At 38.9% G+C, this 26,197-nt stretch overlaps 3 protein-coding genes across 6 annotated transcripts; 2 read left to right on the top strand and 1 right to left on the bottom strand.

Moving 5' to 3' along the window:
* The first annotated feature begins 9,990 nt into the window (after positions 1-9,990).
* LOC112166481 (calcium-dependent protein kinase 21) lies at positions 9,991-13,998 on the top strand. The gene is given in 9 exon segments (XM_024303346.2): positions 9,991-11,117; positions 11,648-11,791; positions 11,886-12,038; positions 12,515-12,630; positions 12,907-13,074; positions 13,190-13,317; positions 13,496-13,595; positions 13,672-13,718; positions 13,720-13,998. Coding segments are annotated over 9 exon segments (1,656 nt in total). The 5' UTR covers positions 9,991-10,390; the 3' UTR covers positions 13,793-13,998.
* Positions 13,999-17,881: 3,883 nt separating this feature from the next.
* Positions 17,882-22,020, top strand: LOC112167565. 4 transcript variants are annotated; one of them, XM_024304602.2, is made up of 7 exons: positions 17,882-18,002; positions 18,564-18,764; positions 19,200-20,039; positions 20,396-20,586; positions 20,710-20,916; positions 21,138-21,201; positions 21,441-22,020. In XM_024304602.2, exons 2-7 carry the CDS (start codon positions 18,615-18,617, stop codon positions 21,984-21,986), a joined length of 1,998 nt encoding a protein of 665 aa, XP_024160370.1. In that variant the 5' UTR covers positions 17,882-18,002; positions 18,564-18,614; the 3' UTR covers positions 21,987-22,020. The 4 variants fall into 4 exon arrangements, with proteins under 4 accessions (XP_024160370.1, XP_024160371.1, XP_024160367.1 ...); XM_024304603.2 differs by lacking the exon at positions 17,882-18,002 and having other exon boundaries at positions 18,053-18,764; positions 19,205-20,039; XM_024304599.2 differs by lacking the exon at positions 17,882-18,002 and having other exon boundaries at positions 18,054-18,764; positions 21,444-22,020.
* A 708-nt stretch (positions 22,021-22,728) lies between these two features.
* On the bottom strand, positions 22,729-24,496 carry LOC112167574 (peroxidase 42). Its single transcript, XM_024304612.2, has 4 exons — positions 24,201-24,496; positions 23,911-24,099; positions 23,634-23,799; positions 22,729-23,475 (listed from the first exon to the last, which is right to left on the bottom strand). Exons 1-4 carry the CDS (start codon positions 24,423-24,425, stop codon positions 23,066-23,068), a joined length of 990 nt encoding a protein of 329 aa, XP_024160380.1. The 5' UTR covers positions 24,426-24,496; the 3' UTR covers positions 22,729-23,065.
* Between the last annotated feature and the right edge of the window lie 1,701 nt (positions 24,497-26,197).

The following is a 26,197-nucleotide window of genomic DNA, read 5'->3' as shown; positions in this document are numbered from 1 at the left end:
AATGTTTTTTTAGTCATAAAGCCACTAACTATTTTTTTTCCCTCATAAGGCCATTAGATTAAAAATTGTGTTAAATTTTGGATATAAAAATCAACATATTTACATAAATGCCACTAGAGTAAAAAGTCAACAATTATCCACTCTCTCCTCTCCGGCGAGGTTTCCGACCAACTCCGGCTGGTCTCCGGCCGACCTTGGGCCAACTCTGGCGAGTCTCCGGCTTACTTCTGGCAACCACAAAATCTACTGTCACTAGCAACAAAAGCTACTCTGGTGAGATTTTCGGCAACCTCCGGCGAGGTCACAAAAGCTATTGTCACCAGCAACAAAAGCTACTGTCACAACAAAAAACTATGCTTACCAAAACCAAAAGCTATTATCCCCACCAACAAAAGCTACTGTCACCAATACCAAAAACTATTCTTACCAGTAACAAACGCTACTGTCACCAACACCAGAAAGATACTCTCATCAGTAACAAAAACTACTCTCACCATCACCAAAAGCTACTCTCATCAACGCCAAAAAGCAATAACCAAGTAGAACAAAAACTACTACAACGCATAACAAAAGCTACTCCTAGAGACTGAGAAAGCTATTTTCAGAGATTAACAAAGCTATAGAAATGTACAATATACAACCCAAATAAAAGAGCCACTGTAATTGAGACAAGAAAACATATTCAATGATACAAAAAGTATGCAGGGTTCAACAATGATATAGCTATGAAAAGCTACGTCCATAGTTGTAAAAAGTCACTACCATAGTTGTGAAAATCTAATATAATGGTTGTATAAAGCTATTGTCAATGTTGTAATGCTACTATCATTTTTCAGTGCCACCTTCAACACCAGACTTCATTCAACATTATTTAGTTGGCCAGATGATATCTTGGTCAATGGAGGCTTCACTACCCAAATTCACATGATTTTTGGAATCTACTACTGCAAATGCAAAGGGGAAGAATTTTGCAAAAACAAAAATACAACAAAACAAGCAATCTTTATGAACTAGATAATCAGGTATAAGCAATCTAAAATATACTAACATAGATATAGAAAGATACTATGACATATGTAGAAAGATACTGGACCAATAATGAAAAGCTACTAACATAGATACTAATTGCAACAAAACTAATTGATTATCCATGTTGATAGTGTAACACAAATCTTAGACAAGAAATGCTACAAATACGAAATCACAACAAAAATAAAACTAAATTCATATAGAATCCTAATTTTTCAATACGATAAGCTATTAACAGAAAACAACTTGAAATCAATCAAAATGAAAACAAAAAAGCTACTGACATCAGCTTAAAAAGATACTAGCATAAGCATAGATAGCTACTATCATTGTGTTGAAAAACCACTGTAATAGAAAAACCACTGTAATAAAAAACCATTGTGTTGAAAAGATACCAATTTAAGGATAGAAAACTACTATCACTATGTTGAAAAGCCACTACAACAGTTATAGGGAGCTACTGACTACAACAAAAAATAAAAGAATTTTTGATGGAACAAAGATATGACAACGATCAGTAGGCAGGCGTGAATGAAAACACATGAATCTAAAACTAGATAATCACCATTGAAAGCCCTATGGAGAATCTTATATAGTTTCCATGTACTAATTCTTAATTCTCCTTGTGCATTTTTCATCGAGAAAAGATGATATACTTACTGATGAAACGTAATATAACCAAAAGACATACAAAACAATAAACCTTGAATACGATATCTAAAATTTAAACTATTCATCATCTTATTTCCTTTAATAAGAACAAAATGTTACAAATATGAATAAAACACTATGAAACAGAATGCCAACAAAACAAGAATAAAATATGGCTGAGGATCATTAATAAAAACAAACAGCAATATAATACATAAAGTGCATTCTCTTATAAAGTTTCACAAACTAATTAAACAAGCCTTTAATTGATAACCTTGGTGAACGGAAGATCAATGCATCTTGGAGTGCTAGCCTCCTTCCATCTTCAGGGCAACCACAAAGCTCTAGAGGGATTAGACCAACGAATGTAACCAGGACTACCTCTGATGGGAGAACCAAAAAGGTTGTTAGAATCATCATAGAGTAAATTAAAGCAAAGTATCTATGCATATCAGAAGATGGGAAGGGCATCTGTAGTTAATAGATGCTGCTCTAGTGATTCAAATTATGAAGAGTTGGACATTTCTCTGTATTGTGCTTTTGTAGAGATATTTAGCAATTTTAGTTGTTCAAAAAAAATCAAATAAGCCCTTAGAACCGCCTTTACATTCTCAGTTATTGCAAACACATGAACAACATGCTTCAAACTCATGGCATACGATTATGACAAGCAAAAACTTTCTACATTTCAAAACCAATGAACAAATAAAATCCATGGATTCTTAAGAAAGAATAGGAAATGAAACTGCAGAAGCACAATTTCTACTTAAATAACTGAAAATCACCTATTCTAATTAAACCACCTACTTGGAGGCCATTGATTTTGATAACCTAATTTCATCTCCATTATCAAAAAACACTAATCAAAATTGAACACAAGATCCACATCTTCGTACCTATTCGGTGGAGAGAAGCCAATCGGATCGTTGCCGGAGATACTTAGTGGAGCTTCGTTGAGATAAGGCCACCAAAACATCAAAATCAAGCAGTTCCAGTAAATCAATGTGTTCAATTTCGCAAATGCTTAACCAAAATCGTAACAATTTCCATAATCGAGTACAAGCAAAATGAAAAGCTCTGGAATCCAGTAATGACCCATCTCTATGAAGAAAATAAAGAAATTGAAAGCGAAAAAGTGTAGAAACTAAAAGGATATCAGATTGACATTACGAACAAGTCGCCGATTAGAGCTAGATTGAGCTTGGCGTCGGGAATGGCGAAGGTCTGGAGATCGAGCGGCTAGTAGTAGGTGAGGTTGGTGAGACCGAGAGGCTATCCGGCCAATTAGAGCTCGAGCATCATCACCGGATCTAATGGTTCCGTCTATAGCCGTAGTCGTCTTGGCCGTCGTCGCCGGAAGCCAGAGAAACAAAAGCGACCGTTGGAGGATGAAGAGGAAGAAAAAGGGCTTCTAAGGGAGAGAGAGAGAGAGATATATATATATATATATATATATATATGTTGTAGAGAAACTGAATTTGAGAGGAATTTGCTGTGTGTTCTCATTGATAATAGGGGCCTCTTTATATAGAGGATTACAATGCATAGAATCTCAATCATACAAGGAAAGTAATTCTACATTGATTAGGATTCTAGATCCTTCTAATTAAATCCTATTACCACTAGGTCAAGTAACCTAGAGTTTGGGCTAAACACAAATTAGGTTTTCCTTGAACACTCCCCCTTGTGTTGCCCAAACGCGGTGCTTCTCTCGTTGCCTCGTTAAAAACCTTGTCGAGTAACAAAAACCCAGTGGGACAAAAATAACCTCGGTCGAAGGGGAAAAAGAGCACAACACACCCTTCACGATTCGAGACAAACATGTAGACATCTCCCCCTGATGTCTACATCTCCCCCTGATGACTACGATCATGGGAGTTTAGATAATTTCTGCAAGCCAATTCTTGCAACATGTTTCTCGAACGTGGTATTGGGCAATGACTTAGTAAACAAGTCTGCCTCACTGTCCTCAGATCGAACCTAGTTCACTTTGATCTCGAGGAGTGTCTGTTGTTGCTGATTATGCTTGGTGTTGTCGCTGTTGATGTAGCCTTGCCTCATTTGTTCAAAACAAGTAGCATTATCCTAAATGCTCGTAGGCTCATCTGTGGTAGACTTCAAACCACAATTGTTCGAACATGCGTAATTATGGATCTAATCCATATACATTCACGAACCACTTCGTGAAGAGCAATGATCTCTGCATTGTTCGAAGGTATAGCGACTACGGTCTGTTCTGTAGACCTCCAAGATATCACGGTCTTTTCCCATGGTGAACACTTAACCAGTTTGGGAATGACCATTGTGTGGGTCAGAGAGATACCCAACATCAGCAAAACCTTCCAAAACACATGTCGTTTTGGGATGGGGATAGAGAACGCAGGCCAGCGTTGGCGGCGTTTCTGGTGTGTGATGGGTCCGAATCCATCATCTCTTTGTAGGGATAGAACAAGCCCATATCATTCATACATCTCAAGTATTGAAAGATATCTTTTACACCAATCCAATGGCGTCGCGTTGGCGCAGAGCTATATCTAGCTAACAAGTTCACAACATATGAGATGTCCGGTCTTGTGCATTGGGATAAGTACAATAATGCGCCTATTGTACTAAGTAAGGCACTTCTGCCTCTAGCACATCTTCGTCATCATCCTTTCGACGAAGAGGATCCTTTTCAGGATCAAGACTATGGATGATCATGGGGGTGCTTGAAGGCTTGATCTTGTCAAAATGCCTAAGCATCTCTCAACACGATGCTCAAGTTCTAAACCGAGACATAATCGTGTTCTCCCAAAATCCTTCATCTCAAACTACGGATTTCAAGTGTTCAGCGGTTTCCCTTAACTCTTTAAGGGCTTCTAATGAAGATCATGTCCAACATGAACCGCGATGGAATCCGAAACTTGTTATAGAAACGCGTGGGCATATCCCTTCCCAATCAAGTAGTCACTTTAGTGAGCGTTTCAACCTCTTTGTAAAAGCGCTCCATGGTCTAGAGCCACTTGACTTGGGTAAATGAAGTTCACCATGAACCTTCATGTATATTCCGTATCTAGATCCCTATAGAGATACGTAGTGACCATATTTGTAAGCTGCATGTTCAGTTATTCGGAAACTACCAAACTGACAGGGTAGTGGAGTGCAATGACATCCATTACGAGAGAATATGTCTCATCGTAGTCGATTCCAGGGCGTTTTGTGAGAAGCCTTGCGCCATAAGGCGAGATTACCATCTCTTTTTCTCACTACGCTTTCTAACGAAGACCCATTAGTCAACAGGTTTTATGTTAGGAGGTGTTGGCATCTCTAGCTCGAAAACCTTCATCTTCGTTAGAGAATCCATCTTAACCTGGATCGCATCTTTCCATTTAGGCCAAAAACTCTCTACGTTGGCATTCATTCATCAACGGAGCGTGGTTCGATATTATCTGACTCAACAAACTCATGCGCAACAAAATACGCAACTACATCACCAATTATGATGAAGTTTCTATCCCACATCTCATGTACACTAGTGTAAGTTTCATAGAGCTCTATATTCTCAGGAATAGGTTCTAACGTTGAGGCGTCCCCCAACGATAACCATAACCCGGAAGATACTCATGAGACGGATTTTGAGTCTTGATGATCAAAGGATTGGAATGTGCCAAAGTATCCTTCGAACCCACGTGCCTCCCACGCATCCTAGCTGGGGCCATGGCTTGTAACGCCAGAGTGCCACTCTCTTTGGCATTGGCGCCTTGCCTACCTCCGTGTGGGGTGGCGCTACGTCCTCTCGTAGGGACATCCTTCCTTGCAGGCATGTTTGCAGCATATTTGTGTGATCTTGTCACTTTAATAGGGATCAAGATGAGACATAGTGGGGACAGACTACGACAATTCCTGTCGTTCCTGTTGAACATTCGTGTTCTTATCTCCCCCTAACGACGGGAAGACTGTCTCATCAAAGTGACATCCGCAAATCTAGCGGTAAGGAGATCGCCTAGCAAGGGCATTTAAGTGGCGGACGATTGTTGGAAGTCTCAAATCCAACGTAGTTGCCCATTCGTCTGTAAAGACCCATCATAGAGCGCTGTGGCGGCGCAATTGGCACAAAAATGGCTCACTCAAATGTGCGTAAGTACAAAAGATGTGTACCCAGTCACTAGCTGTAACGCAGAGGTACATTGAGTGGCATTAGGTCGTAGACGAATTAGCATAGCTGCATGCGATATTGCATCACCCCAAGCGGATGTAAGAAGATTGGTGCGCATTACCAATGTTCAGACTACCATCGTAGTCATTTCCGTGAGACCATTTGGGTGTGTTCATGGGAATGTGATGTCCAACATCAAGCCCATTGCAATATCCATCGAAAGTCTTTCGATGTAAACTCTCTAGCATAGTCAAATCCAATTGACTAAATAGGATGATTCGGGGAGTGAGCCCGTTGTTGTATGATATGTGTTAGGAGTGTAGCATAAGCAGCATTACAAGTGGACAATGGCACAACACGTGACCAGTGTGTTTGCGTGTCAACCAACATCATGAGATATTTAAACGTCCGCAAGTTGGTTGAATCAATCCACAAAATCCCTACGGATTCTTCGTAAGAACAGAATGAGTAATGTCATATCCTTTGCATAGGACGGTCTCAGTCCTAATTTCCCTAAGGAACAGGCTTAGTAAAAGATGTCCGTGTGAAGTCTTTTTGTAGACGGATCATCATATCATGACCAGGATGACCTATCCTGTCGTCACAAAGCCAATATGTGTCTAAGTCCAAGAGATCTTCTCTCATAACTTTATTGGATTTAATAGCTTGAATAGTGACATAAAGTCCACTAGAGCGACACATAAACTTCTCTAAGATGCGTTTTTGTTCGCAATCATTAGAGGTAATGCAAAGGAACTCATTTCCGTTCTCTACATGCATTTTCGCATGGAATTCGTTGGCTATTCATAGGGTACTATTTGCCTCAAGAGCGTAGAGAGTTTCTGTGACAACTGTAATCAAGGTGCCATTTGGCAAGTGGAACTTGGGCTATTCCATGTTCTTGAATTAATACTGATGGCCCAGCCATCGTAGTCACAAAGTCATATGCTCAGAATCAAAATTGAGTCATAATGAAAAGAACTCGAAATTTTATTCATAAGCCAACGGAATACATCATTGTTTCTATGATCAAAGAAAATCTAATCCAATAAAAAGTAATATGGCAATCGCCTACAACTCTTGGAAAATAAAAAGACTTAATCAAAATCGCCAGTTTCTGGGTCTTGATCCTTGTAGTCTTCCACCCTTAGATCTAGATCGCCATCTTGATCTTCTTGTGCCATGTAATTCGCTTCCCTTGCTTCACGATACGTCTTGTATGCGTTTGCAACATTCTGGGGTGCGGTACATGATTTGGCCCAATGTTCAGTTGATCCACATCGAAAACAAACATCATTATGGTCAGGCTCCCTTGATCGAGGCGCCATTGGGGCGCGATTTGGACGACCTATCCTCTTGGTGGCGTTACCACCATGGTCGGAGGCTCCGCCTCTCTCTCTCTTCACACGTTGACCTCCACGGTTCCGTGCACGCCTCTCTTGGCGATTTCCTTCCTCTTTAGGGTGAACATATGGACCAGAATGTCCAGAATTGTCCCTATCCTTAGGGTTTCGCTCCTTACGTCCTCCATTAGGGGCGCGACTATAGTTAGACTCCGAAATAGGCTTAGTTCCCACGGGTCTAGCATTATAGTTCTTCACAAGGATATTGTCGTGCTTTTCAGCTACGTTCATGGCGCCAATGAGCTCATGAAACCTTGTGATACGTCCTGCATTTACATCAATCCGATAATTCTTTGAAATCATCAGTGCAGAGACGGGGAAGGTAGAGAGAGTCTTCTCGATCAACATCGTATCAGTTATGGCTTGGCCACAAAACTCCATCATAGACTTGATACGAAGAGCTTCCGAGTTATAATCAAGCACAGACTTGAAATCACAAAAGCGGAGGCTATGCCATCGCACTTCTAAATCAGGAAGCAGGGAGTCACGAACGTTGCCAAATCGCTGCTCAAGTTCTACCCATAGCTTTCTTGGGTCTTCCTCATTGAGGTATTCATTTTGGAGCGCGTCATTCATGTGCCTTGTCATGAGAATTATGGCTTTAGCTTGTTTTGCTTCGAAAGCAGTAGCTTGCTCAATGGAGAGCACGTTCTGACCAGGCTCTTGGATGGCTCCTAGAAGTCCATCAGCCTTAAGATGTTGGCGCACATCTCGGACCCACCTATGGTATCCTGCGCCAGTTGTTTCTAGTGGAACGAAGTTTAACTTGTTCAGGTTACTCATCCTGAAAAACAACACAAGATTAGGGTTAGTTTCGGAGCGAAAATGCTACCACGAAAAACTATTAAATCTCTGAGCGTAGTTGCTTCCAAGAAATTAGGAATTTTCTGAGCGTAGTCGCTTCTAAGAAAATACGATTCCAAGAGGGATTTTGGATTAGATCGAAACAACGATATATGTGGTCGATCGTTTTCTTCTCAACAAACTCTGAGTTTGGAGAACTCTACAAGCTCCAAGCTTAGAGTGAGCACGAACCCCCACAGTTCGGCTATTGGTCTCCCCTATGAAGAAGAAAGGGGGGTAGAAGAAGGGATGTTGGAAGTCCCTGAGAAAAGAAGAAGAAATAAATATAAAAAACTTCAAAACGAGAACTTTTAGAAAAGTTTACCTTAAAAAGATGGCAGGAAAAAATGTCGCCGGAAAAGTTACTGTAGCTGACCGGAAAAATCACTGTAGCTGACCGGAAAAAGTCGCCGGAAAGTGGCATGAAAAGTTGCCGGAAAAGTGTTGACCGACGTTGACCGGGGTGATGACGTGGCAATCGGAGCTGACGTGGCAGATCAGTTGCTGACGCGGCAGGGCTGACTGGGCGCTTGCTGGACGCTGGCGTGGCAGATACCTTGGCGACTTGGCGGCTTGGCGGCTAGCGGCTTGGCTTTCACGTGGGCTTCGCTGGGCCTGCTGGCGGGCTTGGGCTGCAGGCGGGCTTGGGCTGCATGCGTGCTTGGGCTGCACAAGTTCTTCCCCTTTTTTTTTCTTTCTTTCTGCCGGTTCAGATCTGGTGAGCTCAGGTGGCCGGTTCAATCAAATTTAGGCCGGTTCCGGTGATGAATTTTCGTCTCTGGTGATCTGGGGTCCGGCTACAGCTGCTAGTGGAGTTTGGTAGCAGTTGGCTGGGAGGAAAGCTCCGAACCGGGGAGAGAGGGTATGGATATTTCCGGGGGCCGGTTCGGGTATTTTCCGGCCGGTTCTGGGGTCTTCGTCGCCGGTTCTGGGCTCCTGGGGGAGAGAGCTTCAAGGTGGGAGGCGGAGGTTTCGGGGGTTTGGAGGCTACGAATATTAGGTTTCAGGGTTAGTGCTTCGTGCTGATAACGTGTTGTAGAGAAATTGAATTTGAGAGGAATTTGCTGTGTGTTCTCATTGATAATAGGGGCCTCTTTATATAGAGGATTACAATGCATAGAATCTCAATCATACAAGGAAAGTAATTCTACATTGATTAGGATTCTAGATCCTTCTAATTAAATCCTATTACCACTAGGTCAAGTAACCTAGAGTTTGGGCTAAACACAAATTAGGTTTTCCTTGAACAATATATATATATATATATATATATATATATTAATCTGATATGAGCAGGTTTTGTTCGGTGGAGGGGCAAAATTGTCATGAATGAAGAAATTTGATGATGCAAGTCACAAATGGTACCTGAACTTATCATCTATTTTATCGATGGTACCTGAACTTCAATTTTGATCACAACCAGTACCTGAACTTTTCAATTTTATTTTAAATGGTACCTAAGGCCACCTTCGGTAACTATTCCGGCCAAAAAAACCAAATCTAAGAAAACAAAAAATAAAAAAAAAAGTTCAAGACAAGTCCATTACCAAAAAATCATCACTATATATGATCGCAACCCTCGAAATCATTAAAAATCATCACTATGATCACCTCCCATGTCGTTTTTAGTTGGAATAGTGACCGGAGGTGGCTCTAGGTACCATTTAAAATGAAATCAAAAAATTCGGATACTAGTTGTGATCAAAATTGAAGTTCAGGTACCATCGATAAGATTGAGGTATAGTTAAGGTACCATTTGTGATAATAACCCTTAAAATTTCAAAGTAACACTTATGTGTAATTTTCTATAAAAATATCTCTTACATTCTTCAGCTATAAACCATCTGCGGAGAGTCCCAATATATATAAATTTATCCTTCACGGAAACATCAGTCGCTCATAAATTGTGTGTTACACTGCAAGCTACGCGTTTCTTCCCTTGTACTATCTCTCTTTGTGAATTACAAAGCACCATTCTTCCGGTACCGCGTATTTCATCTCAAGACTAAAACGGTAGTTTCCTACCCGCGTATTTACTGTGTGGCCAAGAAAAACCACCGCGTAAAACAAACGTTTCCTCTGCTCCTCCCTGCGGGTCCGCCCTATATACTCTCTCTCTCTATTTCACTCCAACACAACATTCAATTCAATTTCATACCAGAGAGCAGTGATCCGCATCTTCAAGTTCACCTCCAAGTCAACCTCAAAGTTTCAAAAATTTGGTCCTCAAATCTCTGGACTCACCTCCAATCCTCAATCTCCTACATTGCATTGGAGTTTTGTCTGATATCCCCAACTGGGTTTCCCCCATTGAATCTTGATTTGGAACATGGGTTGCTGTGGCAGCAAGACCAAACCCAATCCAGGTCCTAAGAATGGGTATGTCTCCTCATCCATACCCATCTCTCACCACCACCCACAACAGCAATCCTTGTCTGTCTCAACCCAGCAACCTCACAAAGTTTCAGCTCCTCCAACCCATAACCCACCTCCACCACCCCAACCACCAAAGCCACACCCACAGCCAGTGAAGCCAGCAGTGCCGCCAAACAGCATTCTTGAGAAGCCCTTTGATGACATTAAGCAGTACTACACTCTGGGCAAAGAACTGGGCAGAGGCCAATTTGGGATCACGTACTTGTGCACAGAGAAGTCTACGGGTGATACATATGCCTGCAAGTCGATCTTGAAGCGCAAGCTGGTGAGTAAAAGCGATAGGGATGATATCAAGAGGGAGATACAGATCATGCAGCACATGTCTGGGCAGCCCAACGTTGTGGAGATCAAGGGGGCTTATGAGGACAGGTACTCTGTGCATTTGGTGATGGAGCTCTGCGCCGGCGGCGAGCTTTTCGATAGGATCATAGCGCAGGGAGTGTATTCGGAGAGAGCTGCCGCCGCGATTGTGAGGGACATTGTGAATGTTGTGCACAGTTGTCATGTTATGGCTGTGATGCACCGTGATCTCAAGCCCGAGAATTTCTTGCTGTCTAGTAAGGGGGAAGGGGCAATGCTCAAGGGTACGGATTTCGGGCTGTCTGTTTTTATTGAGGAAGGTGAGTTTCTAAGAGTTTTATGAGCTTTTGTTCATCTTTCATGTTACAAGTTGTGGAATTGGATTTTTTATCATTGTGATTGCTTAACTATGCTGTGGACTGTTGAAATGGCACATAGTCCCTATTCGTTTGTTTGGTTCATTATTGCTGTGAATATGTGTCCTATAGCCAATAAGAACTTATTGAAATTGGGTTTCTAATGCAGTGGTTTAAAGTTAGAAGTATTACTTTGCTGTAAATTGTTAGTGTTGTCTGTAAGCTGCAACTTAGTTGTAGATATTGTGAAGTCAAGAAGCTATCTTGTGAAGAAAGTTGTGTAATTTACTGTGAAACCAATTTGTTAGTGGCTGAGATTAAGTTGTGAGAGCCATTACGCTGTGCCAATTTTCTAGGTGATGGAGTGTAGCTAATCAATCTATGATATAAATAAGTGAATTTTATTATTTTAAAGCTTTCTAAGTCTTTTGATATGATTGTTTGGCTTGGATGAACTCTTGTTGAAAGTGACATTTTCTTTCCACTCATCTCAGGGAAGGTATACCGAGATATAGTAGGCAGTGCTTACTATGTTGCTCCTGAAGTGTTACGGCGTAGTTATGGAAAGGAGATAGATATTTGGAGTGCTGGAGTAATTCTGTATATTCTACTTAGTGGAGTACCTCCATTTTGGGCTGGTAAATATAGTTCATTGTTTTCTTTCTAAACACTGAATGTGCTCTTATTCGTAGTTATCTTAGGCATCACTTCACTAACTTTATACTTATGCAGAGACTGAGAGGGGCATCTTTAATGCAATATTGGAAGGTGTAGTTGACTTTGAAAGTCAACCATGGCCGTCAATATCAGACGGTGCCAAAGACCTAGTTAGAAAGATGCTGACACAGGACCCAAAAAAGAGAATTACTTCACTGAAAGTTCTTGGTAAGATATCTCCTAAAGTTACAACTAAGTAGAACATGTTCAGTATACAATCTCTAAAATATTTCCTTTGTATGATTTAGTGGTCCATTATCCTCAAACATATCTCTGTTTGAAACTTTGAAATGATTTTAGTTCCCATATGAGATTCTAGTCGTTAACCTATGAAATGATACCATTATATTAACTTTTCCTGGCATTCAAGGGTAATTAATCTGTTCTTCTTTCCAAGTAGGTTCTTTTCTTACACCAACAATCTGTCATTAGGCATCACGTTATAGTTAGATAGAAACTGATCAACAAATAACTAGAAAGCATTAGTACCCTGGGTGACCAATGTGCCTTTTGGTTGTTACTCTACAGTCATAAGTAAAAGCAAATAAAATACAATGCCGTTGTTTTTGTAGGATGGTCTTCTTACAGCTAGCATTTGTTTCATGATTCTGTATCCGACTAAAATTTAATGTTCTGTATGGTAGAGCATCCCTGGCTCAGAGTAGGTGGAGAAGCATCAGACAAGCCAATAGATAGTGCAGTTCTCTCTAGAATGAAGCAGTTGAGAGCAATGAATAAGCTTAAGAAGCTTGCCTTGAAGGTAATTTATCAAACTGGGTTTTGAAGCTCCTACCTGCACTTAGTTATAAAATGAAAAGTTGCCTTTCAACTCGATTATCAGTTGCAGTCTTGAGATTTTTTCAAGTTACTGGTTAGTTTTACCATGAGAACCATTGTCTAAACCTTTAGGGAAGGAAAAAAGGGGAAAAAGCAGAGCTCTTCTTATCTTACTACCTGGGTCCAGATGATTCCTTCTGTTCTTTTACCCTTACATTGCTCAATAATGTTGATGCATTTTGAAAATTCCATGAATTAGGTAATAGCGGAAAATCTATCTGAAGAAGAAATTAAAGGTCTTAAGGCAATGTTCACCAGTATGGACACCGACAAAAGTGGTACAATAACCTACGAAGAACTGAAGACAGGATTAGCTCGTATTGGGTCACGGCTATCAGAAACCGAAGTCAGGCAACTAATGGATGCTGTAAGTAACTAATGACTTGCCAGGGCTCAATCTGTTTATTGTCAGCTGTTGTGCATTGCTTTTTCAATTTTCATAAATGACTAGCACTCTTGTAACTCCTGTCTGTACATTTCAGGCTGACGTTGATGGAAATGGATCGATTGACTATATTGAATTTATATCTGCTACTATGCATAGACAAAGACTAGAGAGAGATGAACACCTGTACAAAGCATTTCAGTATTTTGACAAGGATAGCAGTGGGTGAGTTGACAAATTTTAATGCAAAATCTATCAATTTCTTAATGGGTTTCTGCTTCTTATCAAGTTTTAACTACTTGATCAGCTTAGAGAAGCAAAAGTATTGTAGGGTGTATATTCTTACATCACTTCCTCATAGAGGAAAGTTAATGAATTCATCACTGTCAATTTCAACTGACAGGTATATAACAAGAGATGAATTAGAGGCTGCTATGAAGGAGCATGGAATGGGTGATGAAAACACTATCAAAGAAATAATTTCCGAGGTTGATGCAGATAATGTAAGTTATCTACAACTTTCAAATTTTCTGAGCATTTTCTTTGTTGTTTTTTATGCTGACCTATTTGTACCAATAGGACGGGAGGATCAACTACACGGAATTCTGCACAATGATGAGAAGTGGAAATCAACCCACAAGGCACTCTTGATTATGCTCATGTGTGTATTTCAGAATTTAAAAGCAGAAGTGAACTATGAACTTTGAGCTGCTTTAGTGCCTTTACTGTGTTGGGGGGTATCGATTACTGGGTAGTATGATGTAGACTAGGCTCTACTATACTTGACCATTGTGAATCTTAGGTCCAAAAATTGTGCAGTTTGGGAATATGAAGCAGAGTTTGGAACTTTTGATAATCTTGTATTGTGTTTGTGACATTCTGTGCATCTATTGTTTATCTTGTGTCTGTTTTTTTTTTTTTTCAGTTCAACCTTGGTTTGAAACTTTTGCCTGAATATGGACTGACATTTTTTCCATGAGTCCAATGACATCAATTATTCCATTCAACAAATTTTTAATGGATAATGTATTATCCGCTATGCATTATACATGCTGCAGAAAGAATCAAATAACTCGATCCCAAGAAATGGGCAGAACTATTCCACAAAACTAAAACATTGTATTTGTATTTGGTAAGCCACATATGAAAACACGTGTTTCATATATTCGATTGAGTTATTTGCATCTCGAGAAAAACACACATGGTTATTGATTGGCATAAGTTCAAAACTTAAACAAAGTCACAGTGTCTTCCGTGGATGAAAGATGATAAACAAAAGGTAGCTGCGTATCGACATCTATCAATCCAATCAACATACTGTTACTTTTAGAACAAAAATGAAATACCAATCAAGAAAATTCCACAGATACTATTCCTCACAGACCATTGTAGGACTGCTACAAGCGAAGGCCTGGCGTAAATTAGCCTCAACTCAGTCTAAAAATGTAGAAAACTAAGGAAAGATAGATCTAAAAGCACAGAAAAGAAAATTACTGATAGAAACTGATTGGCCTCAAATCATTTATTCAATAAGAAAATGATATGTCCAATGCAATAATGCCTAGAAAATGTTACTGAACTTTCCCTATTTCACATGCTCAATTGAAACCGGAAGTTTCTACATACATCTGTAATATAGTATGGCCCTGAAGACAAATATTGAGACTAAAATCATACCATATTCTGGAAGGGTGGTTCCTCTAGAAAATGTTTCTTTTGCTAATAAAACAAGGGGTCAAACGGTGCTCGTAAGGGTTTAAACGGCCACGGTGGCGTCTCGACCCCAAGATCTTCGACACTGTAGATTTAGCTATATATAGGAGTCCAGGCATTCCATAAGAGTCACTCTGGACAGACTTCCTGGATCCGTCACTATAGTTCACTACTTTTCTTAGTACAATTTCGATCTTGACACGAAAATTTTTGTTCACTCCAAGGTTGTAAGCATTGGGTGAGACTAAGCTCTCTACATATTCAACACAACAAGGATGGTAACTGTCAATTATATCATCCCTAACATATACCATCCCTAGCAAAATACACAAGTGAATTTTTATTTGCATTGTAGGAAACCGGATTCCCACTTGCATACAACATAATTTTTCCCATTTTCCATAAACCATGTCATCGGTTGTAAGATGATACGCCCTAAAGTGCCCCACATCCTTGGAATTTTGACCGTTTTGGTCCAAGACTCTAGCACCCCATTCTCCTTCATCACCCAAATATAATAACCTCTATCATCGTCTTCTCTAGCAAGTAGTTTACCTCTTGAAGCCCCCACTTCTAGTTTATAACACCGAATATTAGGATGTGGTAGTGGCAGTTCCTTGTATGTCTCACTTGTTAAATCAAACGAAACAATTGCTCCAATGCAGTCAGTTTTTGCAGCACTCCAATGTAGAGCTCCACTAACAAAAGCAGAATGCTTACTAGTAAACAAGATACCAAGAGGAGAGTCCTGAGCTCCATTAGCACCTTGAATCGTCACTATTTTAGTCGTAACCAAATCCATATATCCATTCATCATCTTTTCGTTCCACATGTACTACTCCTATTTCAGAAGTACTCGGTAACACTTTTTTTTTTTTGTTACAAGTACTCGGTAACACTTTGAAGTCTCTTGTACTTGGATTCCATAGCAATATCGTACCAGTTACACCTTCTTTTAAACAAATCAAACCATCACAAGAACCCATGACACAAAAGCGATTATAGCCTCCAATTCGAATATCTATTGAAGTTTCATCGAGCACTATGGAATCATTAACTGAGTAAAATCCTAAGTCGTAAAGCAAGTTTCATGATTATTCTTTGGGTATTACTGGCACATAGAGATAATTGTTTTCTGACGAATTGATGACTTGAGATTAAGGAGCACCATAACTTGCAAACAACCCTAAATTTCAACAAGCTTTTTACAGGAAGGTTTGCAAGTATTTGAGTCATCACCCCGAGTATGTGGAAGGTAAGGCACTATTGATGATCCTTGTATCGGCTTTTCCGTACGTGCTTCTCTTCGATGATATCTCACTTACATCCTCTAGCAATAAACAAGAAAATATTTCCTTTTCAAAAAAAAAAAAAAAAATTAACAAGAAAATATTTCTCTAATGTTTATTGGATTCTGAAATTTACTATCTGATAGGGTGCTACATATAATTATTTATAGAGAGCACGATTCCTAAACCTAAAAACATGAAGTAAATAACCTATTCTTTGTAGAAATAAGCAAATCTTATTTAACTAGAAGCTTTTCTAACCTCTCTGTTGATTACCTGGTCTTGAACTTACTCTTGAATTGATAAGCTTTGCAAGACGAAATTGATCTCCTTTCTGATTAGTCGTTTCACTAGCAGCTTATCAATTAGGAGACAAATCTATGGGCATGGAGAGATGTATTAGGGTTTTCGATGTAGATGTACAGACTATATATACTCATTTATCTTTTGAACTTCAGCACTTTTACTAGACTTGGTTTATAGTTTTAACCAACTCTAACATTGAATCATGTATCAGCGACCTCAAATATCACAAGTCTTTTAAATCTCATTTTACACACTCCACAAGAGAAACAAAATACATATACTAGACCACCCCACACCCACTTGACACCCTTCATTTCAGTCCCTGCAGGGTTCTTAGAATACTATTTGTCTTGAAAATTAGAAAGCCAATGAATCAAGGGGAGTGTGTGTACTCATTATAGGACTTCTTTTAATTAACCACTCCAGCGCTGCAGCACAGTTTCCACAGAACCTGAACAAGGATTTGTATAAGTCCATGACTTTGGCCACCACTAAACCCCTAGTTTTTCATCATTTGAAAGACTAAGTTATTTGTCTTACGATTACATTTAGCTTCAAATGGTGGAACTAAACTAAGCAACTGTGGGTGCCCCGAATGGTGGATTAATTTTGTTTAAAATTAGAAGTAGGATGGTATCCAAGGTTTACTCACCTTCATATTCCCCGACACAAATTGTGATTAAAGAGACAATCATTTAAGTTCCCGTTGCACGTGAGGTTGTAATTCTATATTGTATGGACGTGTGACTCACATCTATTATATACATACCTTGGGAAAGGGGTAAATGGGACTCGGTAGTCAAGACAGACCTCAAATTTTTTATCTGTTCCTTTCTGTATTGCAAACCTGATCGTTCATTTTTCATTAGTAAATCCATAGTCAGGGTAGTTCTCATAAGTATAGGACAGGTAGCAGGTTACTTAAATGCGTATTTCATATCAGATATGTATTATGATGAGTTGAAAGCAATGTGTTCGATAAAATGTTTACAAGAGATTGTTGAGTTTTTTTATAAAAGACAATCAAGAAACAGTGGAACATGCGAGTTTTGTTCATATCAGATATGTATTATGATCAGTTGAAAGCAATGTGTTCGATAAAATGTCTACAAGAGATTCTTGAGTTTTATAATAGACAATCAAGAAACATTGGAACATGCGAGTTTTTTTAGCTCAACCACAAAACGAAAAATTATTAGATCCGCACCGTTTGAAATAACCTAAGGCGAACACGACACAACACCCTTGGATTGCTAACCCTGCACTTGAGGACTTACGGCCTATTATAATAGGTAGAGGCTGCAAAACTGAGCATAATCCACACGAGGACTGAGCCATAAAAAGAATGGTTGGATCAGGTAAAGCAACGGGGGTAAGTTATTTATGTTTTTTACTTGGTGAGCAAAGTACAAGCATATTATGTAATTGTGTATTATATGTGAAAAGTGCCTCGGATGCTCTATTCTTAGGCTGCTGAAAAATGGGGTACCAGCTGCTTCACCACTTACATAAGAAGACAATGCAGCTGATATTAAATCACAACTGTGAGTTGTTTGTCATCAAATTGTGAGACTCAAAGCGCTTAAAGAAAAAGCTTAACAGGTGAGCTCTTGTTGGATTCTTGTTCGCTTTTAGTTCCTAGCTAATCGAAAATGAATTATATACAAGGAGATAAAAACAATGCCAAAAATATGTGCTTCTGCAAATACTACAGCGCTCAAAAGAAGTCTCATTCACAATGGATTTTAGATTTTGGTTATTGATTGGAAACCATATTTTCCAGAAATGCCTTTGGAAGTTGCACGTGGTATTGCATGTCTTTTGCCACTTATATAACTGAAGCAAGAATAATCAAGCACAAAAGCCTCCTCATATTCCGATCAGTCTCACTTCTTTTCTCGGTTTTTCTTTCTTTCTGTTTCAGTGACAACTGCAGTCTTTCATGTTAATCAGTAATCAGTAATCTGCATATGCTTTTTCTAAAAAGCCAACTTCTTTGATATGGTTTTTGTGTTCAAAGCTTAGTTACTTGAGCCATTTTGCAGTTTTTCTTCGTGGGGTATCAAGGTTTTGCTTTCATAAATTAGTTTTCTTTCAAGATTTTCATCCTGGAAGAATTTGTTTTAGGATTGCTTATTGTGTATGCTAATGGTGGAGCTGCAGTCTTGTGCTAGATTGGTCAAGGCTTCTGCATTATGCGCGATAGAGGAAGGTATGAAAGGAGACGGTGTCGATGTTATTGCAGAGATTTCAGCTGAATTAGAAAGGGAAAGACAGAAGAATGCAGAACTTATGCAGAGAATACTAATTCTTGAAGCTCGGATACAGGAAAAAGAGAATGAACCTCCTCGAACAAATGGACAGGTAGAACTGCCAATTTTTCTTTGATAGTATTTTTGTGCTTTGTTTTCTATTAATATAAGATTGAAAACTTGCAAGTATAGAGAATCAGTACCTTAAAACATTGTACTTTGTTCAGTTAAGAGTTAGAGAATTTTTAGTGTCATAATATTTATAAGATGCATGGTTTCAGAAAGAGATTGGTTTTCACTACTTAGTTGTCTTGTTTGTACTTTCCGGCTAATCTGATTATATTTCAAGTAAATAAGGAAAATTGTTAATTTTGATCACTGCATAAAGTTTTTCTTCTTCATGTTACTATCACCGATCCTTTTTTTCATCATCATTGTGGATGGTTGGAGAAACTGTGGACTTGCAGTGCTCATAGTGTTGCCATACATTCATATCAAAACTGCACAATTTTTATGTTGGCCAGACCCTTACCTTTTTTGGTTTCAGGGCAGTTGCTCAAATTCAATGGAAAGAAACTTGAAGAAGTTCAAGAGACAGAAGATTGAACTCACTAGTAACACAACTGAGGATGGTAGTATAACTGTTGTCCAAGCTGAAATTGCTGCACAGAAGAAGCATCATATTGAATCCTATGCCCTTGAAGATCCAATTGTAGATGACCGTCTAGTCAACTGGATGAGCATGGAGGAAACACAGGTTTTGCTTTCTGAAAAAGCTAAGGATGGTGATTCAACTGCAGATTGTGATGAAACTGATGACAGTGATGATGAAGATGAAGATTTTCGCGAAGAAGATGGTATTAACAATGACCATAAAGAAGCTGATGAAACTTCAAGACTTGTTGATGAACTGATTTATGAAGTTGCTGATAAGGGTTCAGATGCAGGGTGTGCAGAAATTTTCTCAGGTGCAGGTCAGCCACTATTTCAAAATGTGAACCGAGAAACCAATGAAGAACTACCAATAGGGCCAATTTGTAATGAGATGGAAATTAGAAACCAAAACAAGACAGAACCTAAGGATTTTGGAAGTTTCAAGGTACCAACTAGTATCCCAACTTCGAAGGAGTTTATTCATACAGGATCCGGGAGCCTATCACAACATAAAAAGCCTCCAAAGTTGGCATTTTGCCCAAAAGAAGTGAAGAGAATAATTGATTCAGAATCCCTTCTACAGAAAAATGCTCATTCACACACAATAAGGAAGATCATAGTTTTTGCATCTCTTGGTATAAGGCATGGTTGTGAAGATATATATGAATTAGACTTCAACCATTTTATCATTTTAAGAAAGGGCGAGCAATACATATCTCCAACAGATCCTGGGGTAAGGAAATTATAATTTTTAACGTGTTACTCTTAAATTTTATCCTTAAGGTCTTATATTGTTACTAGAAGATACAAGTTATTATAAATTAACAATATATATGCTGTGTATGCTGGTCTCTTCTTTGTTGTGATTTCTGTTGCCATTACCCTGAAAAAGGGGATTTCAATACCATTTGATCATTGCATTCAAGTGATAATCAACTTTGGTGCTTTAATGATGTATTAGATCAATGATAACATTCAGCTCTTATGAAATGCCATTTCATTTTGTGATCAGGCATATAACATATGTAAATGATCTATTTATTCCTTTTCATTAGCAAACAAAATATTTAAGTTATGTTTTACCTGTAGGAGCATGTTCTGTATGAAAATCCTGGTGTTCGGAGGAAGGTATTCTATCCAAACCGAAAGAACCCTACACTATGTCCAGTTCAAATACTTGAGGAAGAGAAGGCTATGCGTCCATCAGATCCTAGCTGCCCATCATGCTTATTTCTATGCATCAAGTATGGTGGAAGGACAAGAAACCTTCCCCAAAATGAGTAAGCTTATCTGAGTACTGATATATAAGCTTGAGAGATGAACTCCATGGTCACTTGTTCATGTCCTCTGAGGTTTATTTTCATTAGCAGACTTTCAAAAGTGTCTGTTTTAATATGTCCCAGATATGTCAGACAGCGCATGGGAAGAAACAAGCTAAAGTCTTTTGGGCCATTGATGTGTCGAATGGCAATGCTAGCTCATGTTCGCAGTGGGAGCTTCTTTTTCAAAGCCTTGGGAATCACACTTCTTTTCATGGCTGGTTTTCCTGATGACCTGGTTCAAAGGGAAACCAAATATCGGAACTTAGACTTGCTCCAGAAATATTACAGGTATACAGAACTAATAACTAAAAGGACATGAATGTTTGTTGTTTGACTAGTTTTAAAACAGAATGAAGAAGTTATTTGGCTAGTTCAGGATCTAACAGTAGTAATGGATACTAATGGATTGAACTAAAATTAGTACCAATAACAGAACTAGAAGTATTAATGGGGCTTAGCAGCTTCATTTTGACCTTGTATTTAATCAAAGCATAGTTTTTATCTTGCAGGACAGATGAGGATGCTGAAGGAGAGGAATTATTTCTTGCATATCCTATGATAGATGATGATACTGTAAGATTGCCATCTCAGTTCATATATCTGAATACTTCCCTTTTTCTATTAAACATTGACAAACTCAGTTTCGAGAAGAATAAAAGTCAATTTGGTTCCTAATCCCTAAAGTTCAAGAAGAGATACAAGAAACTATAGTTTGGCTTTGATTGTATAGTTGAACCGTAGCTAATGTATTTTAAAGTATGTCTATTCTGATCATGTCAATTTCTCAGTTTACAACTATCTTGCTGTCTCAGCAGGCTAGTCCAGGTTCTCAGCAGTTTTGTGGCAAGACTTCTTCAACAAAAACAAAGGGAAAGAAACAAACTCACTCTAATAGTAAGCCTCATAATATGCAGAAGACTTCATTCCCAAATGGTACATTTTCAAGCTCTGCACCTCAATTTGGACTCATGAATCAAACCTGTATTCCCCCATTAGCTGCTCCACCAATCTCAAACACTGTGATCACCAATGCTGGTACTAATATCCCCTATCATAATCCAAACCCGTATCACCTTTTTCCTCCACAACCATCAAACACTTTCATGCCTATGGTATATTGGCCTCCCCCAAACACATTTTCTCCTGGACTACCTTATCAATCTACATATGGTTACCGGTCTTACCCTTCTGCCGGAAATTACTTCATCCATCCGCAGCCTTATTACAGCCATCCATCCTGCGGTCCATTGATCCCCAAAACGATAGAAGTAGCAAAGAAAAATGGCATGGCCTCGGAGGAAGCTGCTGATAGTGATTATGATTGTAGTTCAAGCAGTATAGAGCCAAAGAAGAACTAGCGAGGTGCAATAATGATCTGCTTGTGATCATATTTGTCTTCCTTGTAAATTATCTTACCTGGAGTATAAATAAATTACATCATTGTGATGTATTTTTGGTCCTGAACTTCTCAGTGGGCCGGGGATGTAACTACTGCTCAAAGATACAAGCTAGCTGCCTTAATGATCCGAGCAGACATTAACTTTGGGGTTGAAGCAACCTCTGTAACCAAAGAGAAACCTCTGGTACAACTACTGCTCAAAGATCGACAGAACTTGTGAATATTCAAATAGGACCATCACTCTACAATGCACATTGCATAAGCTCCTTTCTCACTCTGGCTTGGCATTTTGTAATTGTCCTGTTTTCTTAATAGTATGCTTTTGGAAACATTTAATAAAATTGTTAATTGTGTGAGCAAAAAGCTTTGCTTTTAGAGATAAGTTAAATCTTCTCCATTCTAAAGTCCATCTCTTGTAGGACTCACTATCTAACCCTACATCTATAGACACTCCACCTACCAGCAGATATTAATTAACAAACACCAAAGAATCTTATCCTTTCCATCTTTGTCTTTAAGTCAAGGTCCCCTTATCCTTATGAACAAGCCGTGAATCTTCAATAATCCATCAATAATTCATGCACCATACAATTCATACATGTTGAAACCACCCATACATTGATACATACATACACTTTTGAAATCTTCACTCTTTCTCAATTTTTCAGGAAACAATTTCAGCAAAATTAAGCGAACTATTCTTCACAAAAAAGTTGTTAAGAGTTGCTCTTATATAAGCATGAAGTATCAATCACCATCATCATTGAAGTCCATGCATAATACATGTTGAAACCACCCATACATACATACATTCATCCCAACATCATTACAAGAACAACAACAAAAACAGAAGGAGAAAAACCATACATCATGGGACAGTGCACTGATGATAGCTGCCATAGAAACGAACGACTTCTAGAAAAGGAAAAAACTTATTATGCAAGCAGCTGCGTCACGCACTCACACGAGCTAGCTACTCTTTCTCCTTTGTATAACCAAAGAAGAAAAGCACTTCTAAACAGAGCTAGCTAGGTCGCTCTAGTGGAGCTTGTTGGCCACATTGCACTGTTGCCTGATCTCGCCCTTGTCTCCGGTGAGAGGGTTGTTCTCGGAGAGAATGGTGAAGGCTCTTGTGAACTCCTTGAAGAAGTAGTCTTGGCTTTTGGCCATTTTCTTGACATAGGGCTTGGTCCTCTTGTCTGTGGCAAGCTGGTGATCCACCATCATCAAACCCTTGTTGTCCAAGATGTTCCTGTAGTAGTTGTTGTCGAAGATCATGGGGGTACCACGGTCATTTCTCACGTACTGGACTGCCTTGGGGTCGGGGATAGAATCAGGGCACTTCTTGAGCATGTGGGGGACGTGGTCTGGGTTCAGAGCTGGGTCAACTTCTGGGTACAAACGGTGCACCAACTTCACACAGTGTGTTCTTCCAACACTGTGAGCTCCTGTATTTGGTTACACAAGAATGACAATTAGACCAAAAACAGTGAAAACTAGTTCATTTAAAGAGGGTTAAAGTGGTTATATTTCTAAAAATCGAGAAACTTGACTAATTGTATTCATGAAATGGACATCTTTACCAAACAAATTTGACGAGTCATACCTAGAAGGGCAACAACTCCAGGGGTGTCAATGCCCATGGCAGAGAACTTCTCAAGAACAGTTGACATGCTCTCATTGTGGTCAGGAAGATACTCCTCAAGGATCTCTGCTCTGCTCCTTCTACCATCTCTCCTTCCAGTTTTAAGAGGAATAAATGGGCCTCCTAGCTGAAAATACAACAAGATCAACATGCTTTAGTCACTTGTACTCAAATTTAATCATACCAACTTCAGATCTATGTGCTTTTACAAAAGAGATAAACAAATTAAGTCCCATACCCTAACAACTCCTTCTCTGGCTGACAAGACAAGAATATCTGAGCAAGAAACAACTCCAGGGCACTCCCTCTCTATTGCTTCTTTGATCTCTTCAATGTACCTGAAATTTCTCATCCCAAAGCTTCTGTCCATTTCTTTCTCAGACAAAGACCTCCTTGTTGAATCCAAAAGTAGTGAAGCATCACATGACTGTCACCCCAAAAATCCAAAAGAAAAATGTTACTCACAAATTAACCACCAAATAACCAAAGAAAAGAAAAATAGTGAGATATGGACAGGAGTTTATGTACCTGGACAGCACAGTCATGGAAGATGTTTCTGAGCCAAGAGAAAGCAGTGTTCTTGTGGCGCTTGTAGAGGAGCTTGACCTGCTCTCTGACGATATCTTCAGCCTGAGGACATGAGTCACTGTAGAAGTTCATAACAAGACCTGGGTCTTCCTCATTGCTCTCAGCAAAGCAAAGCACAGCTGAGAGAGATAGCAAAGCAAAGAAGCAGAGAGCTCTGGAAGCCATTTCAGTAGAGTTTGCAGTTTCAGTAGTCAGTACTGATGAGGCCCTGCTTTGGTTTTAGACTCTTGGATGCTTGCTTAAATAAACCAGAAGATGGACACATATGGTATTATATTAGGGACACTTGTTCCAAGTTTGGGTTATGATGACTCTGACGCTTTTCATCTTTTTTACTGCATGCATTCACTCTGAAATTGACTTTTCTAACCTTTTGTGCAGAAATTAAGCTAGCTTTGGTAACACTTTGTTGCATGTCACAGAAAATGCTGAAGAGGGGAAGTTGTAGTTTTGCATCTCAGATCTTGATTTCAACTCTCTCACTTTCAAGACTTCAACTTCAAAGCATTTGTGTAAAAAAAGATAAATGACCTCATGTGACATTCTACTAGAATCTACTGATCTAATCTTTTAGTAATTTCCTTCCAAATTTAAACTCCCACCATCCACCAACTTCATTTCTAAATTATTTTGAGCTTCATAATTGAGTTTCCATTTGGCAAATTTAAACTCAATATTGGAAGGCTAAAAGATGGCCTCAGCACTTGTTTTTAAATAAAAAGACTGGCCTCAGCAAGTCATTATCATGAATTTACAAAGACTAAAATAAGCAACATAAAGAATATCGAGCATAAAAGAAAAGGAAGTGTCTGTATCATTTCCTGTAGCGTAATTGTGTGTTTGCACTTTTCACAGTCAAACTGGGAACTAGATCAAATGCTTTTCAACCCAAATACGATAGTTTTGTGTAGCAAATCACAGAACTGATCCCTCATTTACATTGTTGCCTTGAGTTTGTAGCTTAATGCAAGCCTAAAGACCATAGTTAAATGGATTACTAAAGCTAAAGGCAATAACATTATGACATGCATTAACAAAGAAAAAGACGGAAAAAGAAAGTGGGTTTATCTTTAACTTTAAGAAAAGAAAAGCATTATCCAGTCAAATTCATTCTAAGGAAATAAAACTAAATGTCTTTCTAAAGGAAAATTATTAAAGTTTAGAATCTGGATTTGAAGCATCTGAGATTAATTAAAGAATGAGAAAGTTACATTAAGCACGTTGGAAGGAATAATTCAAATACAAGGAATAGGATAAAATGCTAAATTGCTAATAGTCTAATACCATTTAGGGGAAAAAGTTAAAAGATCACAGATTCACAGCTCATTAAGGAATAGGTTAAAATACTAATACCACTGAAATCTTTTGGTAAACGAACTAATTTGCAAGGAGATTAAAAAAGCTCATGAACTGTTGCTCTGTGACCACCGACACTTTGCATTGAGTGTACAAGCGATCTATGTGTCTCAATGCATGAATGCCATGAACTCAGAGATGATGAATGGAGCTCACCCACCAGAATTGACGTGTCGGTGACGCATTATCATATATTAATTAATCCTTACTATTTGGAACCAAATTAGTCAAATGATATTTGATTAACAAAGAAGTAGTTAAGTCTCTAATGGTTGTTATTTGTTAGGGGTTCACTTCGGATTAGGCCAAATAAGCAACGTTTATCCTACTATGAAGGTTCATGCTATGTTGTTATCTCTGAATGATAACCAAGACATGGATGAAGATCTAATTTATTGACTAATTAACCAATTTGGAATTGGGAAGCCTATTGCTAGGTGTAGTTTAGAATAACCCTTAAATTGGACTATATGACTATGATCTATAAGCAACCTGTTTATTCATATAAAAACTTCCAATTAGATGACTTTATGACCAATCCCTAGAGATCCACAATGTGTAGGGCAACTCATACTTAAGAG

Source organism: Rosa chinensis, chromosome 5, assembly GCF_002994745.2.
Source record: "Rosa chinensis cultivar Old Blush chromosome 5, RchiOBHm-V2, whole genome shotgun sequence".
NCBI lineage: Eukaryota > Viridiplantae > Streptophyta > Magnoliopsida > Rosales > Rosaceae > Rosa > Rosa chinensis.
This window is presented reverse-complemented; position numbering and strand designations above follow the sequence as displayed.